The sequence below is a fragment of the Apus apus genome, chromosome 18 (genome assembly GCF_020740795.1).
Source record: "Apus apus isolate bApuApu2 chromosome 18, bApuApu2.pri.cur, whole genome shotgun sequence".
Classification (NCBI taxonomy): Eukaryota; Metazoa; Chordata; class Aves; order Apodiformes; family Apodidae; genus Apus; species Apus apus.
This window is the reverse complement of record NC_067299.1, coordinates 2327288-2349154: the sequence shown is the minus strand read 5'-3', so window position 1 is coordinate 2349154 and position 21867 is coordinate 2327288. Positions and strand designations below refer to the sequence as shown.

The 21867-nt window shown below is 58.4% G+C and overlaps 3 protein-coding genes and 2 non-coding genes across 5 annotated transcripts; 1 reads left to right on the top strand and 4 right to left on the bottom strand.

Moving 5' to 3' along the window:
- Positions 1-2774: 2774 nt before the first annotated feature.
- Positions 2775-13930, bottom strand: NEK8 (NIMA related kinase 8). The gene is made up of 15 exons (XM_051635995.1): positions 13671-13930; positions 13115-13320; positions 11873-12105; positions 11086-11217; positions 10679-10887; positions 10178-10257; positions 9477-9658; positions 9114-9264; positions 8307-8383; positions 7076-7193; positions 6653-6803; positions 6233-6396; positions 5871-6029; positions 5545-5703; positions 2775-3939 (listed from the first exon to the last, which is right to left on the bottom strand). The coding sequence occupies exons 1-15, from the start codon at positions 13832-13834 to the stop codon at positions 3911-3913; spliced, it is 2214 nt and encodes a 737-aa protein (XP_051491955.1). The 5' UTR covers positions 13835-13930; the 3' UTR covers positions 2775-3910.
- An 887-nt stretch (positions 13931-14817) lies between these two features.
- TLCD1 (TLC domain containing 1) lies at positions 14818-16832 on the top strand. Its single transcript, XM_051635686.1, has 4 exons — positions 14818-15062; positions 15227-15309; positions 15577-15659; positions 16081-16832. Exons 1-4 carry the CDS (start codon positions 14866-14868, stop codon positions 16474-16476), a joined length of 759 nt encoding a protein of 252 aa, XP_051491646.1. The 5' UTR covers positions 14818-14865; the 3' UTR covers positions 16477-16832.
- Positions 16833-19455: 2623 nt separating this feature from the next.
- RPL23A (ribosomal protein L23a) lies at positions 19456-21846 on the bottom strand. Its single transcript, XM_051635978.1, has 5 exons — positions 21773-21846; positions 21141-21321; positions 20646-20822; positions 20192-20261; positions 19456-19521 (listed from the first exon to the last, which is right to left on the bottom strand). Exons 1-5 carry the CDS (start codon positions 21795-21797, stop codon positions 19507-19509), a joined length of 468 nt encoding a protein of 155 aa, XP_051491938.1. The 5' UTR covers positions 21798-21846; the 3' UTR covers positions 19456-19506.
- Positions 20337-20404, bottom strand: LOC127392394 (small nucleolar RNA SNORD42). Its single transcript, XR_007891259.1, has one exon. It is a non-coding gene; the product is annotated as a small nucleolar RNA SNORD42 (small nucleolar RNA).
- On the bottom strand, positions 20890-20962 carry LOC127392395 (small nucleolar RNA Z17). Its single transcript, XR_007891260.1, has one exon. It is a non-coding gene; the product is annotated as a small nucleolar RNA Z17 (small nucleolar RNA).
- Positions 21847-21867: the final 21 nt, after the last annotated feature.

The window sequence follows — 21867 nt, the reverse complement described above, 5'->3', positions numbered from 1 at the left end:
TAAGGGGTGACAGGTTACCCTGCCATGGCCTGAGCTGCAACAGGGCTTGAGCTCCCACCACCCAAAAAGTGGGGAAGCTTGTACTGGTGTACTGGTGTACATGGAGCATGAACAGCCACCGTGGGGTCCTTCTGAGGGACATGGCTAAGCTGGCAGCCTGCTCGGGTGGTGGAGAGCAGCAAGGTAAAATTTAACCAGCTCCCAGAGAGCCTGGAAACCCAACATAAACAACAGTGACCAACTGTAGAGAGAGCAGCAGGGTCCACTGGGCACCTCTGAGCTGTCCCGGGGTGATAGCCTGGGGTTGTGATGCTCCTGGGCAGGTTTGATCAGAGCCATGACTCCCTCAGGGCAGGATCTACAAATAGCCCCATGTCTGTCTGGTTCTGCCACTAAGTCAGAGCACGCCCTGGAACCAGGCTCACCTCCCAGCTGCCCCAGCCAGCCACCTCAACACCTTGCCCAGCCGAAAAAACATCCCTGGACACCCTTATGGGACCAGGTTTGACCCAACAGGACAGACCCTCAGCATCCCGTGGGTGAGGGGACTCCCCAAGCCTCCTCTGCAGAAGACACAGGACACAGCACTCCTGCAAGCTTGGAAAGCCTGGTCTGCGCTGACAGGCATGAAACACAGCCCAGTTTTATCACAATTCACTGCTTCTCTTTGATGTTTTCAAGATTTTTCTTTCCTAACCTCACTAAAGAGCATCTCAGCTAATTAGCCGGGAGCTGACAAAGCCATCAGAAGGTGCTGGCTGTGCCGGCAGGACGGCTGGGAGGTGTCAGACCCTGCAAACAAAGCTCCCCCCCCTTTTCCTCTCTCCCTAACTAACGCCTTCCCCACACTCCACATCACAGCCAGGCGTTTGCCTCACACAAAGGCGACACTCGACCCCCGGGCAGGGCAATTCCCTTTGTGGAGGTGATATGTTCTCTGTTCCCCCCATGATGAGTCGGTCCTTGAACCCGCCTGGGCTGGGGGAAGCCTCCTGCTGTGTTCCCCCTGCCCTGCATCCCGGCTCCATCCCTCTGCCTGTTTAACTTAGAGGGACAGAAAACAAACGCTCCAGCTTCTAAGGCGGAGTGTTTTGCTCCAGGGGAAGGAGCAGGAGAGTCCTCTCCCTGGGGACTTGTGCCCAGGCTGGACAGAGGCAGCTGCACCTTCTGCCAAGCCTCGTGGGAACAGGGATAGAGCCACGAGAGAGGTGCTGGGATTTAAATCAAATCAGCTGCAGGGTCAGCAGGCATTTGTGCTATTTCCTCCTAACAGCAATGGCCCCAGGTCCACAGGACCTTATCAAGCATGGAAATGGGGACAGGCTTTCCTTGGGTGACAATGACCACAGGGGGCCCTCACCAGCTGGGATGCACAGGCAGCCTCAACCCACATCACCTCCCCTACCCAATTCCTTCCTAGCAGGAAGAGCCACCAGGATCAGGCTGATCCACCACCAGCTCTGCAGGACCCGGGAACAAAACAAGGATAAAGGGAGAAGCCCTGAGACCTGCAGTTTTCACCGGCAGCTTCTGCAGGGAAACAAAGCAGCAGACGTGAGGAATGCAACTGGCCTATTTGCCCGGGCTGCTCTCTGCCTCCGGCAGCACCGACATGCTCCAGCTTGTCGTTTCAAGAGCTATTGTTGCTCGGGGCTGGGGGCCTCTTTGTTTCCTTTACCCTTTCGCCAGGCTTGGTCACAGCCTGGTATTAAATTATTCAAATCATCTCGCTGGGCTTCACAGCTGAACTCCTTGCACAGAGAGCACAGGCTGTGAAATCCCAAGGGCTCCAGCCCTTGGTGTGAGCCCCCAGCACAAAGCACACTAGGCCAGACTGGTTCTCCCTGTCTGGAGCGAAGGGTCCCAATATTCAACACTTGGTGACACCTCCAGCTCCAGCACTGCTGGGCATCATTAAGCCATAAAACAACCCACCTAACGCCAGCACATCAGTGGGAACAGCGGGGGCTGCCCAGGGAGCTCACCCCTGGATTGGACTGCCCAGCTGGAGCAGGAAAAGCCTGACTCTCCAGACTGCACGTCCCCTGGAGCAGTGACATTTTGGTGCCACAACTGACAAGACAAAAGGTGGCATAGACTCTGTCCTGCCTGCCTGCAGTCCCAGCAAACCCTCAGCCCTGGTGAGGCTGCAGCAGGAGTTCCAGCCCCTTCTTCTGGGATGTGTTTGGAAGTGGTTAGGGCGAGCAGAGCCCCAAGAGCTGAGCACAACACAGCTAAGAGAAATCTGTTGCTGTAGGAGCTGGTGCTGCTGCCAGCTCAGGGCTTCAAGGCAATTTAACCCAGCCCTGCAATTACTCTGATGCCCAGGTTGGTCTGGGAGCAAAAAATACCTTCCCCTCCACCAACACCAGGCTGGCAGAGACGTCCCTGTAACCTGCAGCACAAGGCGAGTGCCAAGGGGACTGGCAGAGCCTTTGAATTCACGTCAACTTCCTGGGATAGCAGGGTGTAACCGCCTGAAAAGGCAGCTCCACAAGAAACAAAAAACGGCAGGGAAAAACCCATGTACCCACCCTGGCAGGAGCCAAAGAGGGAGGCAGTGTCTGCAGTCAGGGCTGCACACGCCTCTCCTGGCTGGACGGGACCTGCTCCCTTCCCCAGCCTGGGAGGAGAGGGAGGAGAAAGCAGGAGACCTGCAAAAATTCATTACTTTTCCCATGACAGAGGGATCAGTCGGCTACTACCAGAGCCCAGCGAGGTTCCCCTCATTGAGAACAGGAAAGAATCACAAAAATAATTAGAGAGATTTCATCTCAGCCAGCTTATGAAAGCACTGACTTTATACACAACAGATTGGCAACAGCACAAAGATGGATGTGAAAGGCAAGAGCATTTGCAATGTCAGACAGATCAGAGACAGAAGCTCATCAAATGATGGCTCAGGGCAGATGCAAGTTAAAAAAAGGGAAAAAGAAGGAAAAAAAAATATTGAAAGGAAATGACCCTTCTGGAGATAAAAATCCTAACTCCTGTCTGTGACATGGTGATCTGCCCCTCCTGCCTGCAGAAGGATCCCTGGTGAAAACTCATCATCTCCCTGGAGAGATCTGGGTTAAAAAACTTCAATTACTGACACAATCACTTGCTGTGTTTTGCTGCCTTCCGCTAGCTCAGCTGGGAGCCAGTGAGCTGGTCAGCAGCAGGATTTAGGAGCCTGAGGACAAATGTCAGCCGGAGGATTCTCCGGTGAGCTCCTGGGGGCGGGGAAGGCTGTAATTGGAAAGCTCCAGGCAGCATTTTGGGAGAGGGAGCCGGGCTGCGTGGCACCGAGAGGCTGCCCCCGGCGGGTTCGGCCAGCCATGCAGGGCAGGACCCTGGAAGGAGTGATGAACAGCTCAACAAAGGGGTGAAACGTTTTAAAGGGGGGATGGGAAAGGGCAGACTTCTCTAATTAGAAAAGGGGTTTGCACTTAGTCACCCAGCAGAGCGCCTGGGGCCCTGACTCCAGACACTGCTGCAGAGGCTGACAGCTCGCTCAGACACCCGGCTGTCAGCCTGGGCTTTGTAACCAGAGACAGCTTCCACAGGGGAAAACAACCACGGTGCTCCTCACCCTCCTACACAGACACTTCCAGCAGGGAGGGGCAGAGCCTCAGAGAGACCCCCCGAAAGGCAGTGCTGGGGATGTCTGCCCCATGGCACATCCAGGGCAGCAGCTCTAGGGAACTGGAGCTTCACCCTGACCCTTGTTGATTCCGTGAGACCAGCTCCAGTTCCATGGGAACCATCCTTAGCAGCTCCCTGTTTCCAGGCTGCTGCCTTTGGAACATAGGGAGCTCTAGAGTCCAGGAACACAGGTCTGAGCCAGGCAGTGAGAGGACAGGCAGGTTGGGCTGGTGGGGGGACATCCAGTATCTATATGATGAGGCTGGATTCGGCCCCTCGGCTCTCACTGGGAAGGCGACTCTTCTACAGCAGCTGAAACACAAAGGGCAAGGACCCAGAATAAGCCCTAAGCCACCATCTCAATAAAGCTACAGGGAGCAACACCCTGCCCCATGCAGGCCTGATACCCAACAGATGGGCACTGCAATCCCTGTCCTGCTCCCTCAGGAAGCTGCCAAGTAGTGGCACACGGAGGAAGCAGTGCCCAGCACAGAGCCCTGGCAGGAGGAAATGCAGTCTGTGAGGCTTGTGCCTTTCATCCTCCTCCTCTCCAGCACACCTGGCTTCTCCCAGTTATTCCTGTGTTTGCAGTGGGATTGAGAGAAGGGCACAACAGCCTTGCAGTAAAGTGGGCAGAAGCCCAAACCAGTTAAAAACGGGGCTGGCCTCACTGGAGGAAACCACAGAGCACTGCAGAACTGCCACCCCAAAGGTGGAGCAGTGCTCGCTGCTGCCAGCACCCCCTCCAGGCCAGATCACAGCCAGAGCTGACAGCTGCAACATCAAACGTGTCACCAGCTCTGTGTTCTCTCTGGAGAGGTTTCCAGGCAGGCTGGAGCTGTGTGAAAGCCCAAAGTCAGAGCTCAGCTTTTTACAAAGCTCTCAATGCTTTTGCACCCCAGTTGCTGAGGGACAGTGGAGTAGGCCAGGCTGCTGTCCTGACACCACAGCTGCTGGAGTTTGTACTTCCAGCACTGGGAAGGAGGGTGGAGGTTTTGGAAGGGATAGTGCAGGGGGACAGCTCTGGGGTACAGGCTCAGTCCCTCTCTTGTGGTGCTGCAGCTGGGAGCCCACAGCCCAGCTGCCATGGAGCACAGGGTGACTGGCAGCGGAAGGGGGAGCAGCCTGCAGCCTTCCTGCAGAAACAAAACCCTTTGACTCCCATGACAAATGCCCTACTTGTTCCTGAGCCGAGGGACTCGGCCATTCCCGTCCCCTTCACGTGGCAGCACAGATCACATGAGAGCTCGGCGCTGGAGCAGGAGCTGGGGCAGTCAGCCTGGCCTCCTCCCCTCTGGGCTGTAATTAGCCTCCTTGAAGTGGGCTGGGACTGGAATCCCTCAGCCCGGAGCTGAGGCCATAATCAGCCCAGCAGAGGAGGAAGAAAGGCCCCTCCAGCAGTCTGGGCCAGGCTCCCATCGTACATCCAGGCAACGGAAAGGCAGGTCACACCACGGGCACGTTTTAACTGTGCAATGATGCTGCCTTTGGCCCCAGCAGAGAAGAACCACAAAACCAGCACTATCTTTTCCAAACCACAATGGAAAGCCAGCAGCCAAAATGACGCCTCAAATCTCAGCTTCTATTTCAGCAGCATCAATTAGAGAGCTGCTCTTTTTTGGATACCTGGTGCTCTGCCAGCACACCAGCTCCCTGCTGGCCACAGCCTGGCCAGCCCACCTGTCCAGGGGTGCAGACCACCTCTGCCACCCCACTACCCCTCCAGCCCTGAGGAAGTATCGGTGTCATGGTGCTGCATAGCAGAAGGGGAGTTTCTATGGGCTTCAAGTTAGTTCTGTTCATAGCTCTAGAGGGACTAGAATAACACAGAGCTTACATGCCAGGGTTACTCAGTCTGGTCTGGTGTGTCTGGCTGGGCCCTCCTGCAGCAACCCCAGTAACAAAGCCTTTACTCACGCTTTACAGCCAGCAGTGTGTTCCCGTGGCAGCAGGCTACAGAGGTCACCAGGTATGGATGTGTCTCCTCCAGCTGCACTGGCCTCGGCGTTCCCGTTTCCTCGTCCTTCCTGCCCAGGCGTCCCCTGGCTCCTTTCCCCCAGGTGCACACCTCACCATCTGCAGAGGGACATGGACACTTTGCTGCAGGCTGAGCTGACCAGCAATCAGCCTTCCAGCTCTCCATTACCACCCTGGGCTATCTCCAAGGCCTGCCTTGGCCACAGCATGGAGTGCAAGCACAGGGAAGGCAGGGCTTGCTGCAGTCCAAGGGGCTTCAGCCTCACCTGCTGTGATGGCCACAGTGAAGGCGTCCCCACAAGCCACCACGCTGACCTTCATGGCCTGGAGCCCCACAACCAGGTGGGGTACACGGCTGTTGCGGCAGGAGTTGGTGCCCAGCTGCCCATGCTGGTTGCTCCCAAAGGTGTAACACTGGCCAGAAGCTGGTAACAGAGGTAAAAGAAACAACTGGCTGTCACCCGAGGATGCACTGAAGCCCCTGAACCTCATTGCTCTCTACCATGCTGGACATCCTGCTCCACGGAGCTCCAGCATCGGGCTCTTGAGCCTCTCTACCCATGGGAAATGTCGGTAGGAGGACAGTGAAGGTGCAGGTCCTCCTGAGGGCTCTGGGCACCCCCCTCACCTGTGACTGCAGCTGAGTGTGCTGTGCCGATGTCGGCGCACACGATCGGCTCTTGGTTCAAGGGGGACGACCGGGCACACGTGAACACAGTGGCCTCTTCCACCTGGTCCTCTGGGGAAGGCTCCTCTGCTGAGCTGATCCGGTCAAGGCCCAGCTTGTTACACCTGCAGGGGGAAAAGCAGAGCTCAGAGCTGGCTGAATGCAGCCTGGAGCAGACACCCTGCAGACAAATCCTGCTCCAGCATAACTGCACCGCCAGCAGCGAGATGCTGGGGAGCAGGATCACACAGAGATGTCTTCTAGAGCTCCTTGCTCCCTACTCCTGGGTTGGACAAAGATCATAGAATCTTAGAATCTTAGATGGACAGACCCAGGAAGCTATAGGCAAGCTCTGGAGCACAGACCCTCATCCCTCCTCACCTGTTGCTCCCGCAAGCAAGAATCTGGTTCTTCACAGTAAGAACCATGGAGGAATCGATGCCGCAGATGACCCTGTGAGCCTCGTGCTCCGGAGGGACTGGGACCTGCTGGGGGCAGTTGTGGCACTCCAGAGTACCCAGCCCCAGCCGACCTGGCAGGAGGGACAGAGCAGGTCAGTGCTGATGGCAACACACCAACTGAGCAACGGCATCGACAGAGCTGCTGCCAGAGCCCAGCGTGAGACCTGTGGCCACAAAAAGTGGAGAAACCCAAAGCACGGGGGCCTGGGAGGCAGTGAAGCAGCTGCAGCTCCTCCATACCCACCACATCTGGAGAGGGCTGCAGGCAAGCAGAGCCAGCGAGGGGAGTGGGAAGAGGAGATGGAAGGCACAAGCCCTGCTTGGCAAGGCAGACATCTCTTACCATTATCCCCCCTGCCCCAGGCAAACACTTCCCGTTCATTGGAAACCGCCAGGACGTGAGAAGCGCCACAGGCCACCTGCACCATCTCGTAGCCCAGCAGGGCCTCCACGATCTTGGGCTGGCAGGGGAAGAGCAGCAGCCGTCAGCCGAGACCTCCCAGCCTGCCCGGCTGCTCCCATCCCTCCCACCCAGCCCCCCCAGCCTCAACACAGCACTGGCAGCATCCCAGTTTTCATCCAACACAAACACCCGAGAATTACTTTTCATTCCAAAGAGTCTTCAAAGGGTTCAGAGACTACGTGCACAGAGCACAGAAGATAATGCAAACATCTCTGGGGCGGAAGAAAGCAAGCCCAACGGTTTGCAGAGGGAATAGGTTCAGCTGAAGGGTTGGGATTTGCCCCCCTGCCCATGCAGGGAGTGCCAGAGGCTGTCAGAGCCCGCTCAGAGCAGGCAGGGGCTTGGTGCTGGATGTGCTGGCTGGAAGAATCCTGTGCAGAGGAGCTGTGAGCTACCGGCTGCTTATTCATTAGGGTGTGGAGAGACCAGGATCTGCACCTCTTGCCCAGCCCCTGCTGTGTGACCTGCTGTTAGACCTGACACCTCCCCACGGCTCGCTATCTGCTTCAAGTGAAAAGCACCATTTGTTGGGGCCCGGCTGCTGCTCCCAACTGCTCTCACTTCCCCAGCAATAAGCACAGAGCGATTCAGCTCTGGACAGAGAAGGAACAAACGAGCCAGCTGACCATGGTGACTGGGCTGGAAGCCATTGGCTGTTGCCACATCCGAGGGCAGGCAAGGAAGAAGCTGGAAGGGAGCAAGGAGCCCTCAGCCCCAGTGCTCCGAGCCAATTGGAAACACACAGCTCGTCTTTAAATACTGGCTCCTTTGAAAAATAACTTTTCTCAGTGAACCCTGGCAGCTGCAGGCCAAGAGTGAAGCAGGCAGGTGTGTGATTGGAGGCAGGCTCCAAGCTGGGTGCCTGCCAACAACAACCACAAGGCAGCTCTTGACTTCCCCCACGCTCAAAGGGATCATTGTGCAGGGGGGGAGAGAGAGAAAGAGAGAGGCAGGTTGGGTCTTTTAAATTCTGCAGTGACAGGGGGAGGAGGGAAAAGGGGTCGGATGCCAAAGCACGCCTGGGATGCACATTGTTGGAGCTGGGATGAGCCCTCTCATGATCCATCCTCTGTCCTGGGGGAGCAGAGCACTCAGCACCCTCACAACAAACCTGGCTAATGTCTGTGAAGTTCCCGTGCCCCAAACAGCCGTTGCTGCCGCTGCCAAAAGTCATGATTATCCCCCTGTCTGGAAAAGCAGAAGTCATGTTACTGTCACACGTGAGGCTCTGGAAGGCCATGGCTCCCAGGACAGCAGCTCTGCTTGGACCTACTCTGACTCATAACTTGCTGCAGGGGCCAGAAGCCTTCAGCGAGCGTCTGGAGAGCGGCAGCCCCGATGCGCCGCGACAAGTCCCCAAACACCAGCAGATGATAGGAGAGCCCTGAGATAACACAGCTCTGTATGCAGGAGCTGCTCACCCCATGGCCTGTCAAGGTGTTAAATACACAGAGGCACTGATGAGCAGCCACCCAGTAGAGGGGTGGCAGGAAATGGAAAGGCAGGACAAACATATGCCTGCAAAGTTTGCTGGTTGCATATCTGTCGTTTGATCCCCAGCAGAAGTACAAACAGGGCTCCCAACAGACCATTAGGAGGACTTTGCTCCACAAACATGGCCTCGGGCTGGATTGCATGATCCCCTCCCAGCCTGAACTCCTCCTGCTCCACTCGAAGGGGGTTTCAGACCCTGCTCTCCTACAGCTGAGGACTACTGGCCCTGCAGGAGCTCACGATGACCTCTCACTGCAGTGCCAGTCACTGCTGGTCACTGTTTGGTCTCTGTCACACGCCAAGAGTATGTGACAGAGAAAGGCTGAACTTCCCAGAAGCTCCTCACACAGCAGTCCCCACTGTACAGCTCAGTTCTGGCTTCAGGTGACACCAGTGCAGGCAGGACACGGAGGCAGCGTCTCACCTGTGAGGCAGGCTGTGAAGAGATCACCACAGGACACGTGTTTGATGGTCACACCAGACTGGCCCTCCAGAAAGCGGGACACAAACTGAGGCTGGAGCTGCTCGGTGGCTCCTGGGAGAGAAGGGCCTCCTGCAGCACCCATCGGGGGAGCCTGGTGGAGAGAAACCATTCAAGAGCTGGGTTGGAGAACATGGATAAGCTCCTTCCCACCGGCTTAGCAGAATTACCCACACCCTGGATGGAACTGCAGTCCTGGGGGAGCCACACCAGGGCCTACGCAGTGAGGAGAAACGTCTTCTCCTCACAAATCACACCTCTGGGGCTTCCACAGCCACTGCATGCCCCAGGTTCCCTGTCACTCACCTCCCACATGATGAGCCTCCCCGATTTGGTGACCCCAGCCTTCTGTGTCCTGCCCGCAGACACCTGCACCACCTCGGTGTTGAGCATGGGCAGGCGCAGCGGGGCCGTGATCCCGCTGCCCCACGTGTAGATGGAGGACAAAGGAGGAGGGATTCCTGTCCTGGCTGAGCCTCCTCGGACACCTACAGATCAAAGAGAAATCATGAATGTGGACCCCTGGCTCTCCTTCCACAGGAGAAGCAACACCACCAGCCAGTCTGGGTGCCAGCAGAGCTGCCTGCCAGCAGCAGGAGATCCCCACCAGGGCTAAGGGGAAGCACATGGGAACAACTCCTTGTATTTTATCCCAGAATTGAGGGACGTGGCACCACAACAGCTCTAGCTAATTGTTACCAGCAGCATCGTCCTGCACTGGGACGTTCCCCCTCAGCACCCCCAGCTAGATCCCAGCCTTCACAGTAGGAGCAGCAGGAACAAGCTTCAAGGGATCACAACCCAGAGGAGGCAGCTGGAGAAATGCTGCTCAGTCCTCAGAGCTGAGGTGCCCATGGGCTTCTCCAGGGCTGAAGAAAGGTGACATCTTAACTTCCTCCCTCCAGAAGCTTGAGTGGTTCCAGGAGAAGCTTCTGAGACCCCTTGACATCCAAGGGCAAGGGTCCCTCCAAACATAGCTGTGTTGAACACCTCGTGCCAGGACTCACCCCTGGGCCTGGCACTGCTCACTCGTCCCCCTGTCCGGCCATGGGTCACTGTTGGCACTGGAGCCACGGGCTTTTCAGGCCTGTCAAACCAAAACCAGGCCTGAATGTCAGCTCAGCCCCAGAGCTCCTACAGAGCATTGAGTCACAGAAGGTCTGGGCACAGCTACAGCATAAGTCATGTCTGAATAGTTCACAGAATTGCCTCAGGAGGTGGTTTAAACCTCCTGAGAGAGGGGAGGAGAGGAGGAGAGGGGAACTGGCATCAGTTTGCTTCCCCTTGAGCTCACAACTCTGCATTCACTGTCACTGCCATGAGAAGCCCACACCTGCTGGGCCCAGAGCCACCAAGGCCAGGCCCAACCCACAGCAGCTGCCTGTTGGGTGACACAGGAGAGCTGCATGGGGACAACACTCACTTTGGAGCTTGTAACAAAGACAGTGTGCTGGTCAGACGGGGCTGTGGGCTGGGGCAGCCCCTCTCCAGGTGGCCACATCACTTGCCTTCTCATTTTGACACTGCCCACGTCAGTGTAGAGGTTGAGGAGCGGCCGAACGCAGATGGCCTGGGCCATGATCTCATTCAGCTGGGGCCTCTTGGAGGGATCCAGGTTCAGCATGCTGAGGATGAGCTGGCGCAGGTCGGGGCTGTATCTGTCTGATATTGGGGCAAATGTCCCACTCATGATCTTCAGGACTAAGGCAGGAAGATTCTGGAGAGAAAAAAGAGAGACATACTGGGCAGTCAGAGGCGAAGCCAAGGAGCAAGTTCTCAGGACTGCTCTCTGCCTTCTCATCTCCAAGTTCCATAAGAATGATCCAAGTGTACATTTTCACCTCTGTAAGAGGCCATGGCTCCCTGCACTAGGTGTAATCCCTATCCCTCCACGTGTGCACCACCTCCCTCTCACCGCAGCTTCAAAGGCCCTCTTGAGGCTGGCGAGTTCGTAGAGCACACAGCCCAGAGCCCAGATATCACTCTTCTGGTTGTAAGGCTTCCCTTCACAGAGCTCCGGGGAGATGTAGCACGGAGTTCCCACAACCTGGAAGAGACAAAGAAATGCCCATGACCCTATGAAACCAGGGCAGGCAGGTGGAAAGGCTCAGCTCAGAGCCCAGCACACAGGCTGGCTTGAGCCCCCCCAGCTCAAGCTCAGTGGAGCTGGGTTTTTGTTCCTGGGTGTCAACATCTGCCTGACAACCTCAGTAAAAAACACAAAGAGAGATCACCTCTAATTTTGCTCCCATCCACTTGAGAGAATCAGAGCCCAGAGCAATGAACATGATGTACATGTCTACTCAGATTAGACCAGGTGAGGAATGACACTCCAGTCTCATGCAGAGGCAGATTAAGACAAGGCAGGAATTCAGTTGCTAAGTATGTGTCAGACGAGGCTGCAAACACCATCCCTGCACTGTTGACAGTGGGAGGAACCCTGTCTACCCTCACCAGTGGGACCAGACAACCCTGTCCTCTCCTAGGCTTGGGCAGGCAGGTTTTTCTCACCTGCAGCAAACTTGGGCGTGAAGACAACAGCCTGTATTAACTCCAAGCAGCAAGGCAGCAGCTCAGGGATGTGGCCTGCTGCAAGTGTGCTACATCCAACCTCACAGCTTCCAAGAGACATCGTGAGCCAGGCCCAGAGTTTCCAGCTGCCCTGGCGGGAAGAAGTTCCCCTGCAGAGCCAAGCCACTCACCGTGTAGGCTTTACTCTTGCTGCTCAAGATTTTGGAGATACCAAAGTCTCCAATCTTGACAATCATGCGATGTTTATCCAGGAGGATGTTCTGAGTCTTCAGGTCACGGTGCAGGATCTGCTTGGTGTGGACGTGGTGCAGAGCCAGGAGGATCTGCACGAAGAAGTGCAGGATGGTGTCCTCATCCAGCAAGGAGTTACAGCGCTTGTGGATAAACTCTGCCAGCGTGCCCCCTGTGAAGCACAACCAAGGGCTGTTGGTAGGGGGGGCTGACCAGGGCAGCACAAGCCTGGCCAAAAAGCTGAGGGGGTTTAGCCATGGCATCCAAACAAGCCAGGCACGTGGAAAAAAGCTTGTGTCTCAGTAGGACACACAGCAGGTCCTCCCGAGCCACGCGGAGAACAAAGGCAGCACAGGCAGTGGGATGAAGGAACAGCTAGAGAGAGGAGTTACTGTTGACACCTTGTTCAAAGGCAGCAGGAAAAGCAAAGCTAAAATTCCAGCCCTTGGAGGAGGACACGAGGCTGGATGGCAGAACAAGATCAGCCTGTTCTACAAAAGAGAAATTCTTGCAGTCCAAGAGGCCACGTGGCGCCGAGAGGCCCCTTGGAGAAGGGGAGGTCCAGATTCAGAGCTCACATACACCTTCCAGCAAACCCTGTGCAAAACATTGATTTCATCTGAAAACTCCACAGCAAATCACACCTTCCCACACGGAGCTGTGGGACCAGCAGTGTGGCCGAGAGCTGACACAGGGAAATGAGTGTGAAACCCACGCCAAGGGCAGGTGGCAGCACAATTATCAGTGACAGAGATGTCAGAAATCTCTCTGTTTTGGATTAGCAGGTATAAGACATATAATCCCAGAAAGGCTGAGGTTGGAAGAGACCTCAGGAGGTCATCTGGTCCAACCCCCTGCTCAAGCAGGGCCACTGTCAGCTGGTTGCCCAAGACCACGACCTGTATTTTGAATATGTCAAGGATGGTGACTCCACAACCTGTCTGGGCAACCCATCAGCACTTGATCACTTGGCTCATGGTCAACTTGGTGTCCACCAGGACTCCCACATCCTTGTCTACAAAAATATCAAGAAAGACGCATTTAGACTCTTTGGGGGTGCAAAGCACAGCATCTTTACGAGCAGCACAACATGGAGCCATGGTAGCTTGACCAAAGGGGTTTGGTGTCCCCTGGACCTGCCAAGGAACCATCTGCAGGCACTGGGAGGGATGAGGGCCCACCTGGGGCGTACTCCATGGCAATCATGAGTGCCTTGTCCTCCAGGAAGTTCTCGTAGTACTCGATGACGTTGGGGTGGCTGAGCAGCTTGAGGACCTGGCACTCGTTCTGTGCCGCCAGCCGCTCGTCCTTGCTCATCTGCTCCACTGGGATCTGCTTCAGGATCACCAGCTTCTGGTCAGCCTTGCGCAGGCACAGGTGCACGATGCTGCGGGGTGGGGACAGGGCCTTAGCGGGGGACAGGGCCCGGCCCCTGCCCCCCTCCCCGTTGCGATGGTAACAGGGCCTCGCAGCCGCCACCCCGCCAGGGTGTCACACAAACTGTGCCATGTCACCTCATCGCCATGGCAACAGCTAAGGCCTGGACACCCCCCCGGGTGCCACACGCCGGCAGACCCCCGCGTTGCCACGGCGACAGGGCCCGCGAGCCTTGTTGCTACGGTAACGCGGCCTGCGCGCTCCCGCCCCGCGGTGGGCCCGGCGGCTCCCCAGCACACGCCGTGCCGCGATAAAGAAACCTGTGTTTTTCCCCGCACAGCCGCCCGGTGCCGCCCTCACCCGAAGGCCCCTCTTCCCACCACACGGATACGTTCGTATTTCTCCATCGCCGCCGCCGCCAGGCCCGGGCTCCTCCCGTCTCCATGGAGACACTTCCGGGTGCGGCTACGGCGGCCGCGGGCAGACAAAACACCGCCGGCCGCGCCTGTCATTCCCCTTTCCATCCTGGCGTCTGTGGGGTTTGCGGGGGCCGGGTGGCCCGTCTAGGGGAGCCCCCAGCGCGGGGGGGCTGGGCTGCTCGGGACAAGGGGTCTGCGTCCTCTCCCTGTCCCCCCAAACCCGCTCGAGGCCCCCCCCCCGGGCCACCGGCAGCCCCGAGAGCGGCCACAGGGACAACTAGCGCGGGGAAGGGGGAGGCCGCGCGCTGCCCGGGGATGGGTCCCTAGTGCGGGAGCGGGGACAGCGGCGGCGGCGGCAGCAGGGCCCCCCCCAGCGTGGCCACGCAGCCACGCTGCCATCTAGTGACACCGGGAGGAGAGGCGGGGGGAGTCACCCTGCTCCCGGCACCGCCAGCCCCGGGGACAGAGGTGCGGGGAGCGGGACAGAGGTACAACGCCCTGCTCGCGGGCAATGGCAGAATCCCTGGACGATGTGGGTTGGAAGGGACCTTAAAGACCATCTCGTTCCAACCCCCCTGCATGAGCAGGGACACTTCCCACCATTCCAGGCTGCTCCAAGCCCCATCCAACCTGCCCTTCAGCACTGCCAGGGATGGGGCAGCCACAGCTTCCCTGGGCAGCCTGTCCCAGGGTCCCCCCTCAGGGCGCAGAACCCCCCACTCGTGTCTCACCCAGACCCCCCCGCTGCAGCTTCGGGCCGTGACCCCGGGTTACAGCAGCAGGTCCCTCGCGCCCCGCACTGCCCCGCACACCCGCAGGGTGACCCCACACACACACACTTGCACACCCGGAGCAGCACGTGCCGCCCCTTGCACACGCGCGTGCACAACCCCCGGCGGCTGCGCGCGCACCCGCACGTGCCGCCCCGCCCCCCCGCAAGCGCCGGGGGGGCGTGGCCAGAGGGGGGCGTGGCCAACTGGGAAGGAGCCGTCAGCGGGAGGTGAGGGGGCGTGGCCAACTGATCAGTCATTGTGCTTGTATGGGGCGTGGTCAGAGGAGGGGGCGTGGCCTCCCGCCCGCCCCAGGCCCCGCCCTCCCGCGCCGCCGCTCGCCCGGGGCTACCGGAGCTGACGGCGATGGGCCCGGGCTGGCGGGTGGCCTCGGCCGCGCTGGTGGGCGGCAGCGTGGGGCTCTTCGGGGGGCTGAGGCGGGCGGCACTAGCCCTGCCCCGGCCCGCCGCCGTGCGGAGCCGCCCCAGCCGCGCCTGGCGCTGGCGGAACCTCCTGGTCTCGTTCGCACATTCCGTGCTGGCCGGGCTATGGGCCCTCTTCAGGTACCGAACACCGGGAGAGGGGGGCGGGCAGGGGCACGGGGACCCCCGGGAGCACGGCTCCGGGCGCTGCCCTAGGGGAAGAAGCACAAGGGGGCAAGGGGAGGGCGCTGCGGGTCCCCGTGCCCCCCACCCCAGCAGCCAGGCTGACCCCTTCCTCCCCCCAGCCTCTGGCACTCCCCGGAGCTGCTCTCCGACATCCAGGACGGCTACAGCATCTCAGGGCACCTGCTGGTCTGCTTCTCCTCAGGTAAGGAATCACCCCACCAGGCTCTGCCCACTCCCCCTCCAGGATGAGCCCCTGGCTCCCAGGCTGGGCCACTCTCGGTGCCTCCTGCCTTAATGACGGGTATGGAGCCCCCAGGCTGCTGTCCCCAGCCACCTCCCCACACTCAGCCAGGGCAGAGGCATTGCCAACACCTGGAACCACAGTCACACCACTCTCCTCATCCTCACCGCTCCCCCTTACCTCAGTGTGTGAGCTGGACCCCTCTCCAATGTCTCCTTCATCCCATAGGCTACTTCATCCACGACAGCCTTGATATCATCTTCAACCACCAGTCCCGCTCGTCTTGGGAGTACCTGGTGCACCACGCCATGGTGAGTACAGCCCTGGGGAGGTGAAGGGCCCCCACAGGGGGGCTACCACGCACCCCGAGGCTCAGCCCATGCAGGTTTTGGGTGCTACAACCAGAGCCCCTCCCTCCTCCTCACCCTGTCTGCCAAGGTGACGCTGCCTGGTGGGGCAGGACTCCTGCTAGCATCAGCTCCAAGCACCTGGAGCCAGACAGGCTGCCACACCAGGCCAGAGGCTGGTCTCAGCTCCCCACAAAGGCAGGTGTAACTGGTCCCAGAGTTCTCCAGACTGGTTTTCCCTTGGCCCAGGTGCCTGGGGGGCTGGCAGGATCTCAGGGTTTGGGGGAAGCAGGCACCACGTGTGCTCAAACCTTGGTGGGGAAGGACTCACCTCCCCCAGAGCCAGGAGAACTGACCCTGCTGTGTGTCCCACCCCTACTCCCAGGCCATCTCAGCCTTTGTCTCGCTCATCATCACGGGCCGTTTCCTGGTGGCAGCGATGCTGCTGCTGCTGGTGGAGGTGAGCAACATCTTCCTCACCATCCGCATGCTGCTGAAGATGAGCAACGTGCCTTCCCCAGCACTCTACGAGGCCAACAAGTACGTCAACCTGGTGATGTACTTCGCCTTCCGCCTGGCCCCCCAGTCTTACCTCACCTGGTACTTCCTCCGCTACGTGGAGGTGCAGGGCCAGGGTGCCTTCCTCACTGCCAACCTCCTGCTGCTCGATGCCATGATCCTCATGTACTTCTCCCGCCTCCTCCGCTCCGATTTTTTCCCTTCCCTGCGCAAGGGCTCTGCAGGGAGAGACGTGGATGGTGAGAAGTTTCTGATAGACTGAGACGTGCGCACCAAGGGGGGACCCGGGCTCCCAGTTCCTGGAGGTCTTGGGCTCTCCAAACCTGCTCTGATGTGCCTTAGGGCTCATTCCCTGGCCCTGCCTTCACCTGCTCTGCTGCCTAAAAAGTGCTTCCCTGCCGGACCAGCCTGACAGCCTCACCAAGCTGCAGGGATGCCACCGTAGCCAGGAGCTTGGCTGATGGAGAAGCAGCCCAAGCTGGCTTCCATGCAGGCAGCTGGAGGGCCAGGGGTGGCTGCATTTTGCCCGAGGGTGGTGAGGGATGGGATGAGTTCCCTCCCGTGGTGATGTGGGGTGTTATGTGCATTAAAATCAGTCTGATTACTGCTGCCGCAGCACACCTGGGCTGGCTCTTCTGTGGCAGAGCAACGCGGGGGGGGGGGCCAATGGAGGGGATAGGGCTGTGGGAAAGGACATACCCCTGTTCCCAGTGGAGGGCTGGCAGGACTCAAGGAGGGAGAGGACACATTTCTACCACTTGCTTTGTTCTAGGGACCCTCCAGGGATGCATTCGGACCTGCTAGGTCCTGCTGCCCAGCTGCACCATGCTGAGCCTGAAAGCAAAACCCCATCCCTCCCTTGATGGGTCCCCTCCTCTCAGCTCTTCCAGAGCCCCAGGGCTGTGCAGGGAGTAGAAGAAGGGAGGCAGGAGAAGTATGGAGCTTGTCTCCAGCCTGGCTGGAGCTGCATGACTCACCCAGCAGCCACGTGAAATGGAGCTGGCATGGGAAAGGCCATGGGCTCTTCCTGGAAGATTGCTGTGTGCTTGCATCTCCCCCAGAGTCATCTTCACCAGCACAGGGTAGCTCCTGTGAGAGTGCTGGGCCCTCCTGCAGCCTCCAGCAGCCCCCCCAGAGTGGCAGGAGGAAAGAGAGGGATCAGCTCCCCAGAGAAGCAGGGTCAGAACCAGCCCAGCCAGTCCTGCGGAGCACCAGAGCATCAGGGAGGAAAAGCCTGAGAGCTCCAGAATTACACCAGACTGGAAGGAAGCAGAGGGGTTTAGAGGGATTCCTGCTCCGCCCCTGCTCTGGGGCAGGATCTGTCCTACCCACCTCACCACCAAGCAGGGGCAGGAACAGGTGCTGTGGCTGAAATAAACTGGGGATTAAGTGGAAGCAGTAAGGGATCACTCTTCTCTGGGGAGCAGGTAAACACCCCTCAGGCCAGGATCCTGCAGGGCTCCCCAGCACCAACACCACGCTGGGAACAGCCCAGCAGCTGGAGCAGGGATGTGACACTGGGGACACTGCGTGGGCTGGGAGCTACAGCAGCTTCAAACCCAGCTCCTCACCTCAAGCAGGGCTCAGCAGCCCCACACGGAGCTGCAATGAGGACACACAGCTTGAACCTCAGCAGCACAACCCCCCAGCTACACTTGTCCCAGCTGCAACCTCAAGGCCTCTACACTGACTCCATCTGCAATTCCCCACACAATCCAGCCTCAATCCTCTTTTCCCCTCACCCCATCACTGCCCCTGTTCCCCCTGTCCCTCCACAGACGGACCCACCTCTGCCCTACACCACAGGGGGACCAGCCCACGCTCCCACCACCCTTCCAGCAGCATGGCAGGGTCAGGAATGGCAAAGCTTCCCAAAGCAGAGCCCAGCTCCCTCCTGGCTCCCGGCCTGAGCACCAGAGCTGGGGCAGCTGTGGGTCAGGCCAGCCCAGAGCAAGAGGCAAACACGGGGAAGTGAAGTCCCAGGCAGCAGCTGTGGGCTCAGGGCAGACTGCAAGTCATGCTGATGGGAAATCCCTCCCCAGCCTCCACCCGCTCCTCACCCCAGCAGCCACACGGGCTTTGCTACAAGACAGGCACTTCTCCCCCCCCTCCACACCTTCCTTGGGGTGACCACAGCTAGAGAGGAGGCATGGGGCTCAGGCAGACCCCCACTGCTGCTCAGCCCCCTCCCAGACCAAGGGCAGGAGGTTGGATTGATGCCCCCAACCCCAGCAGAACATCAGGCCCCAGCCCAGGAGGGGTGCACCAAGGGCTGCACAACCCAGCACAGATCATTTACCCCAGGGTCAGCAGCAAAAGAACTGCCCCTTGATTCACCACCCCTCTTGGCAGGGATTAAACCACACCCCAGGTCTCACCACTCTCTGAGTGAGGCTCAAAAGAATTCTGTATCCTGACGACCAAGAGCTCAATTACCTCGATCAATATTTGGCCACAGCTTTCAACATCTACGTACTTAACATCAAGTACCCCTTCAAGGCTTATCTGTTATTTCATTCCCAGCACTCCACACTCCTGTGACTCTCCAAAAAAGTCAGTTTCATCTACAAATCTGAGGAAGCAGAAGGCTGCTGAGACAGCAAGTTTGGAAACAGTCCTGAAGAGTTTAACACCCCCCTGCCTCCACGAGGTTACAGGCAACGTAACATGAACCATGTTAGGGAAACCAGGCTGTGATTCCCAGGCTGCTGTGGCAGGGATCATGCCAGAAAAAGCCCCACACAAAGCCCCTGTGACTGGATTAGCAGGAGGGCTTCGGCAAGAGAAGCTTCTTGCAGCACAGGCAAACAGCTGATAATGCTCAGAAAATGGTCTGACATTTTGCTCATGCCAGACCTGAACCACGAACAGGTTCTGGCTGAAGTTTCTGCCTTCCTCCTGGGCACTCAGCAGCCCCCACTGCACCACGGAGCTCTGCAGGAGACCAAGGACACTGATCACAAACAGGAGCTAAATACACAGTGAAAAAAATGCAGGAAGATGCCAGAGGCTTTGGGTAAAGAGACAGCTGAGATCTGGGGGAGTGTCACCTCATCTGTACCAACAGCCAGGAGAACAGGTTCCAGGAGACCCCAGAGGTGGGACTCTCAAGGAGCAGCCAGCTCTGCCCCCCCGAGTACCAAGGGAGGGAGGGACCCCCTTACTAAAATGAAGCCCCCAAAGTTTGTTGGGCAGCTCTCTGGCACAGGCTGTGGTGTCAGAAAACACAAGAGCCCCTGGGTGGTGTCACAGGGTTTATTATCCCATCTGTACAGTCCTGGGTCGATGCAGTTTAGATGATTCCAATCTGGAAAGAAGCAAAGCACGTTACAAACAGGTGTTGAGGGAACAGGAAGGCAGAGCCACCCCCGCCCCAGACATCACTGCCAAGGCTGCACCTCCCCAGGATTCCTGCCCTCTGAGGACAGGCTTCCTCCTCCCTGCCAGTGCCTTACACAACCACCTGAGACATTTACTCCACGGTGACCCTTGAGCTAAGCCACATTCCCTCATTCCAGTCTGTATCCCCACTACCTCCTGCCCACCTCAGCCACCTTCAGGACTGAACTGCTGCTCCTTCCAGCCACCCACTCAGCAGAAACCCTCCTCCACCCAGGCTGCCAGCACAGGGCTGGCCAAGAACACTGTTAGAACAAGTACTTTCAACCTAAAAGCTGCAGAACAGTTTCTACATCCTTCCCACTGATACTCCAGAGCTATTTTAATCCTGTGGAGAAGAGCCCCTCCCTGGAAGAGCTGAAGAACAGCAACAATTGTCTCTTAGGAACCTTTCCCATTCAACCCCACCATCTTCCAGGAGCTGCACTTTGCCAAACAACGTGCTCTGGCTCCTGGGATTCCATGTTAGATGGAATCAAGGCCAGAAGTGCTGCCAGGCCCAAGGCACACATACACCAGGAAGAACAACCAGGCACAGCAGATACAAGACAACAGGAGCTGCAAAGTTTGTTTCTCACCTTGTTGGCTACATCCAGTGCATCGTAATCCGGAGCCAGTCGGACATAAGCCTTCTTCTCCCCATCAGGCCTGGGGAGAAGGAGGAGGCATCAGAGCAGAGGCACACAGCTCCTCCCACCTGCTCCCTGCTCCCACCATCACCCTGTGCATCAGTGGTTCCTTTGGAAGCATCACTCTACTCAGTGGTCAAAAAATGTTCACATCACTTGCACAGGATGCCCTGAGGAAACCCACTCCCTGGTCTGCCAACATCTCCTACTTCCACTCAGATGCACAAGTTGCATTTCTCAAAACTTTGAAACACTGAAAATCCTACAGAGCTTCATCCCACACTCCCCGAGAGCACCCACAACAGCTGGCACTCAGACCTGTTTCCCTTTTTCTGCTAAAAGCCACTCCAGGCTCCTGAAGCCCCTCACACCCCACCAGTGACCTGGTCTCCCCTGTTCTCACCTGATCAATGTGTTGACCTTGGCCACATCAATATCATACAGCTTCTTGACAGCCTGTTTGATCTGGTGCTTGTTTGCCTTGACATCAACAATAAACACCAGAGTGTTGTTGTCTTCAATCTTCTTCATGGCTGATTCTGTGGTCAGAGGGAACTTGATAATGGCATAATGGTCCAGCCTGCAGGAGAGACCCTGTGGTTACCAGAGGCTAGCAGACACCTCTGCACTTCAGGGGCTTTTTCTGAGGTGCATCAGTCACCAAAAAAGTTCTAATCATGAACTCTCAGGCTTTGGTCGCTTGAAATCATCACCTGCACCCCAAACACCCACTGCTCTGCCAACAAGGTGTGGGCTGGGCTCCCCGCACAGCCGGCAAGATGGCACCCTGGGACGTGCAGCAGGGCACAGGACCCCACACCAGCCCACACAGGGCTGCCCATCCCCACCACCCTCCCCAAACCCCGGGGAAGGGCAGAGCCCAGCCCCCCACACGTACTTGTTCCTCCGGGGGGCGCTCTTCCGGGGGTACTTGGGCTGCCGCAGCAGCCGCAAGGTCTTGGGCCTGCGGAAGGTGGGCGATGTGCGGATCTTCTTCTTCTTGTGGCTGTGGACCCCCTTCAGGACGGCCTTCTTGGCCTTCAGCGCCTTGGCCTTTGCCTCCGTCTTCGGAGGCACAGCTGCAACCACAGCTCAGTCAGGAAGAGGAGGCTCTGCAGGACCACCGCATGCTGCCCTAAGGGCCCGCGGCTTCCCCGGCACGCAACGCAGCCAACAGCAGCTCCGCGAGCAGCCTGTGCCCCCGCATCCAACCAACACCTGCCCAAACCGCCCAACAGGGTTAAGGCTTCCCCCTCCCCTCCCAACAAACCACTCTCCCACCTCACCAGAGCCAAGGGGCACTCACGCCTTCCCACACACCCCGCGGGTGCCCGGACCCCGCCGTCCCGCAGGGAGCCGCGCCGGGCCCGCCGCTGGCGGCCTCTCCACGTGTCCGCGGCGCAGCCCCAGCCCGCAACCCCGCACCCGCACAGCCGCTCAGCCCCGCCCCCCCGTGTCCCCCCGCACCCCGGGGGGGCTCCGCAGCCGCCCCCCCCGCACCGCACAGACCCCCCGGCCCGCGGGCATCACCCTCTTTCTTCGCCTTGGGCGCCATCTTGGCCAGGCGGAAGCCGAAAGGGGTTTCCCGCCCCGCACCGCACGGGCTTATAGCTCTGAATATCGCG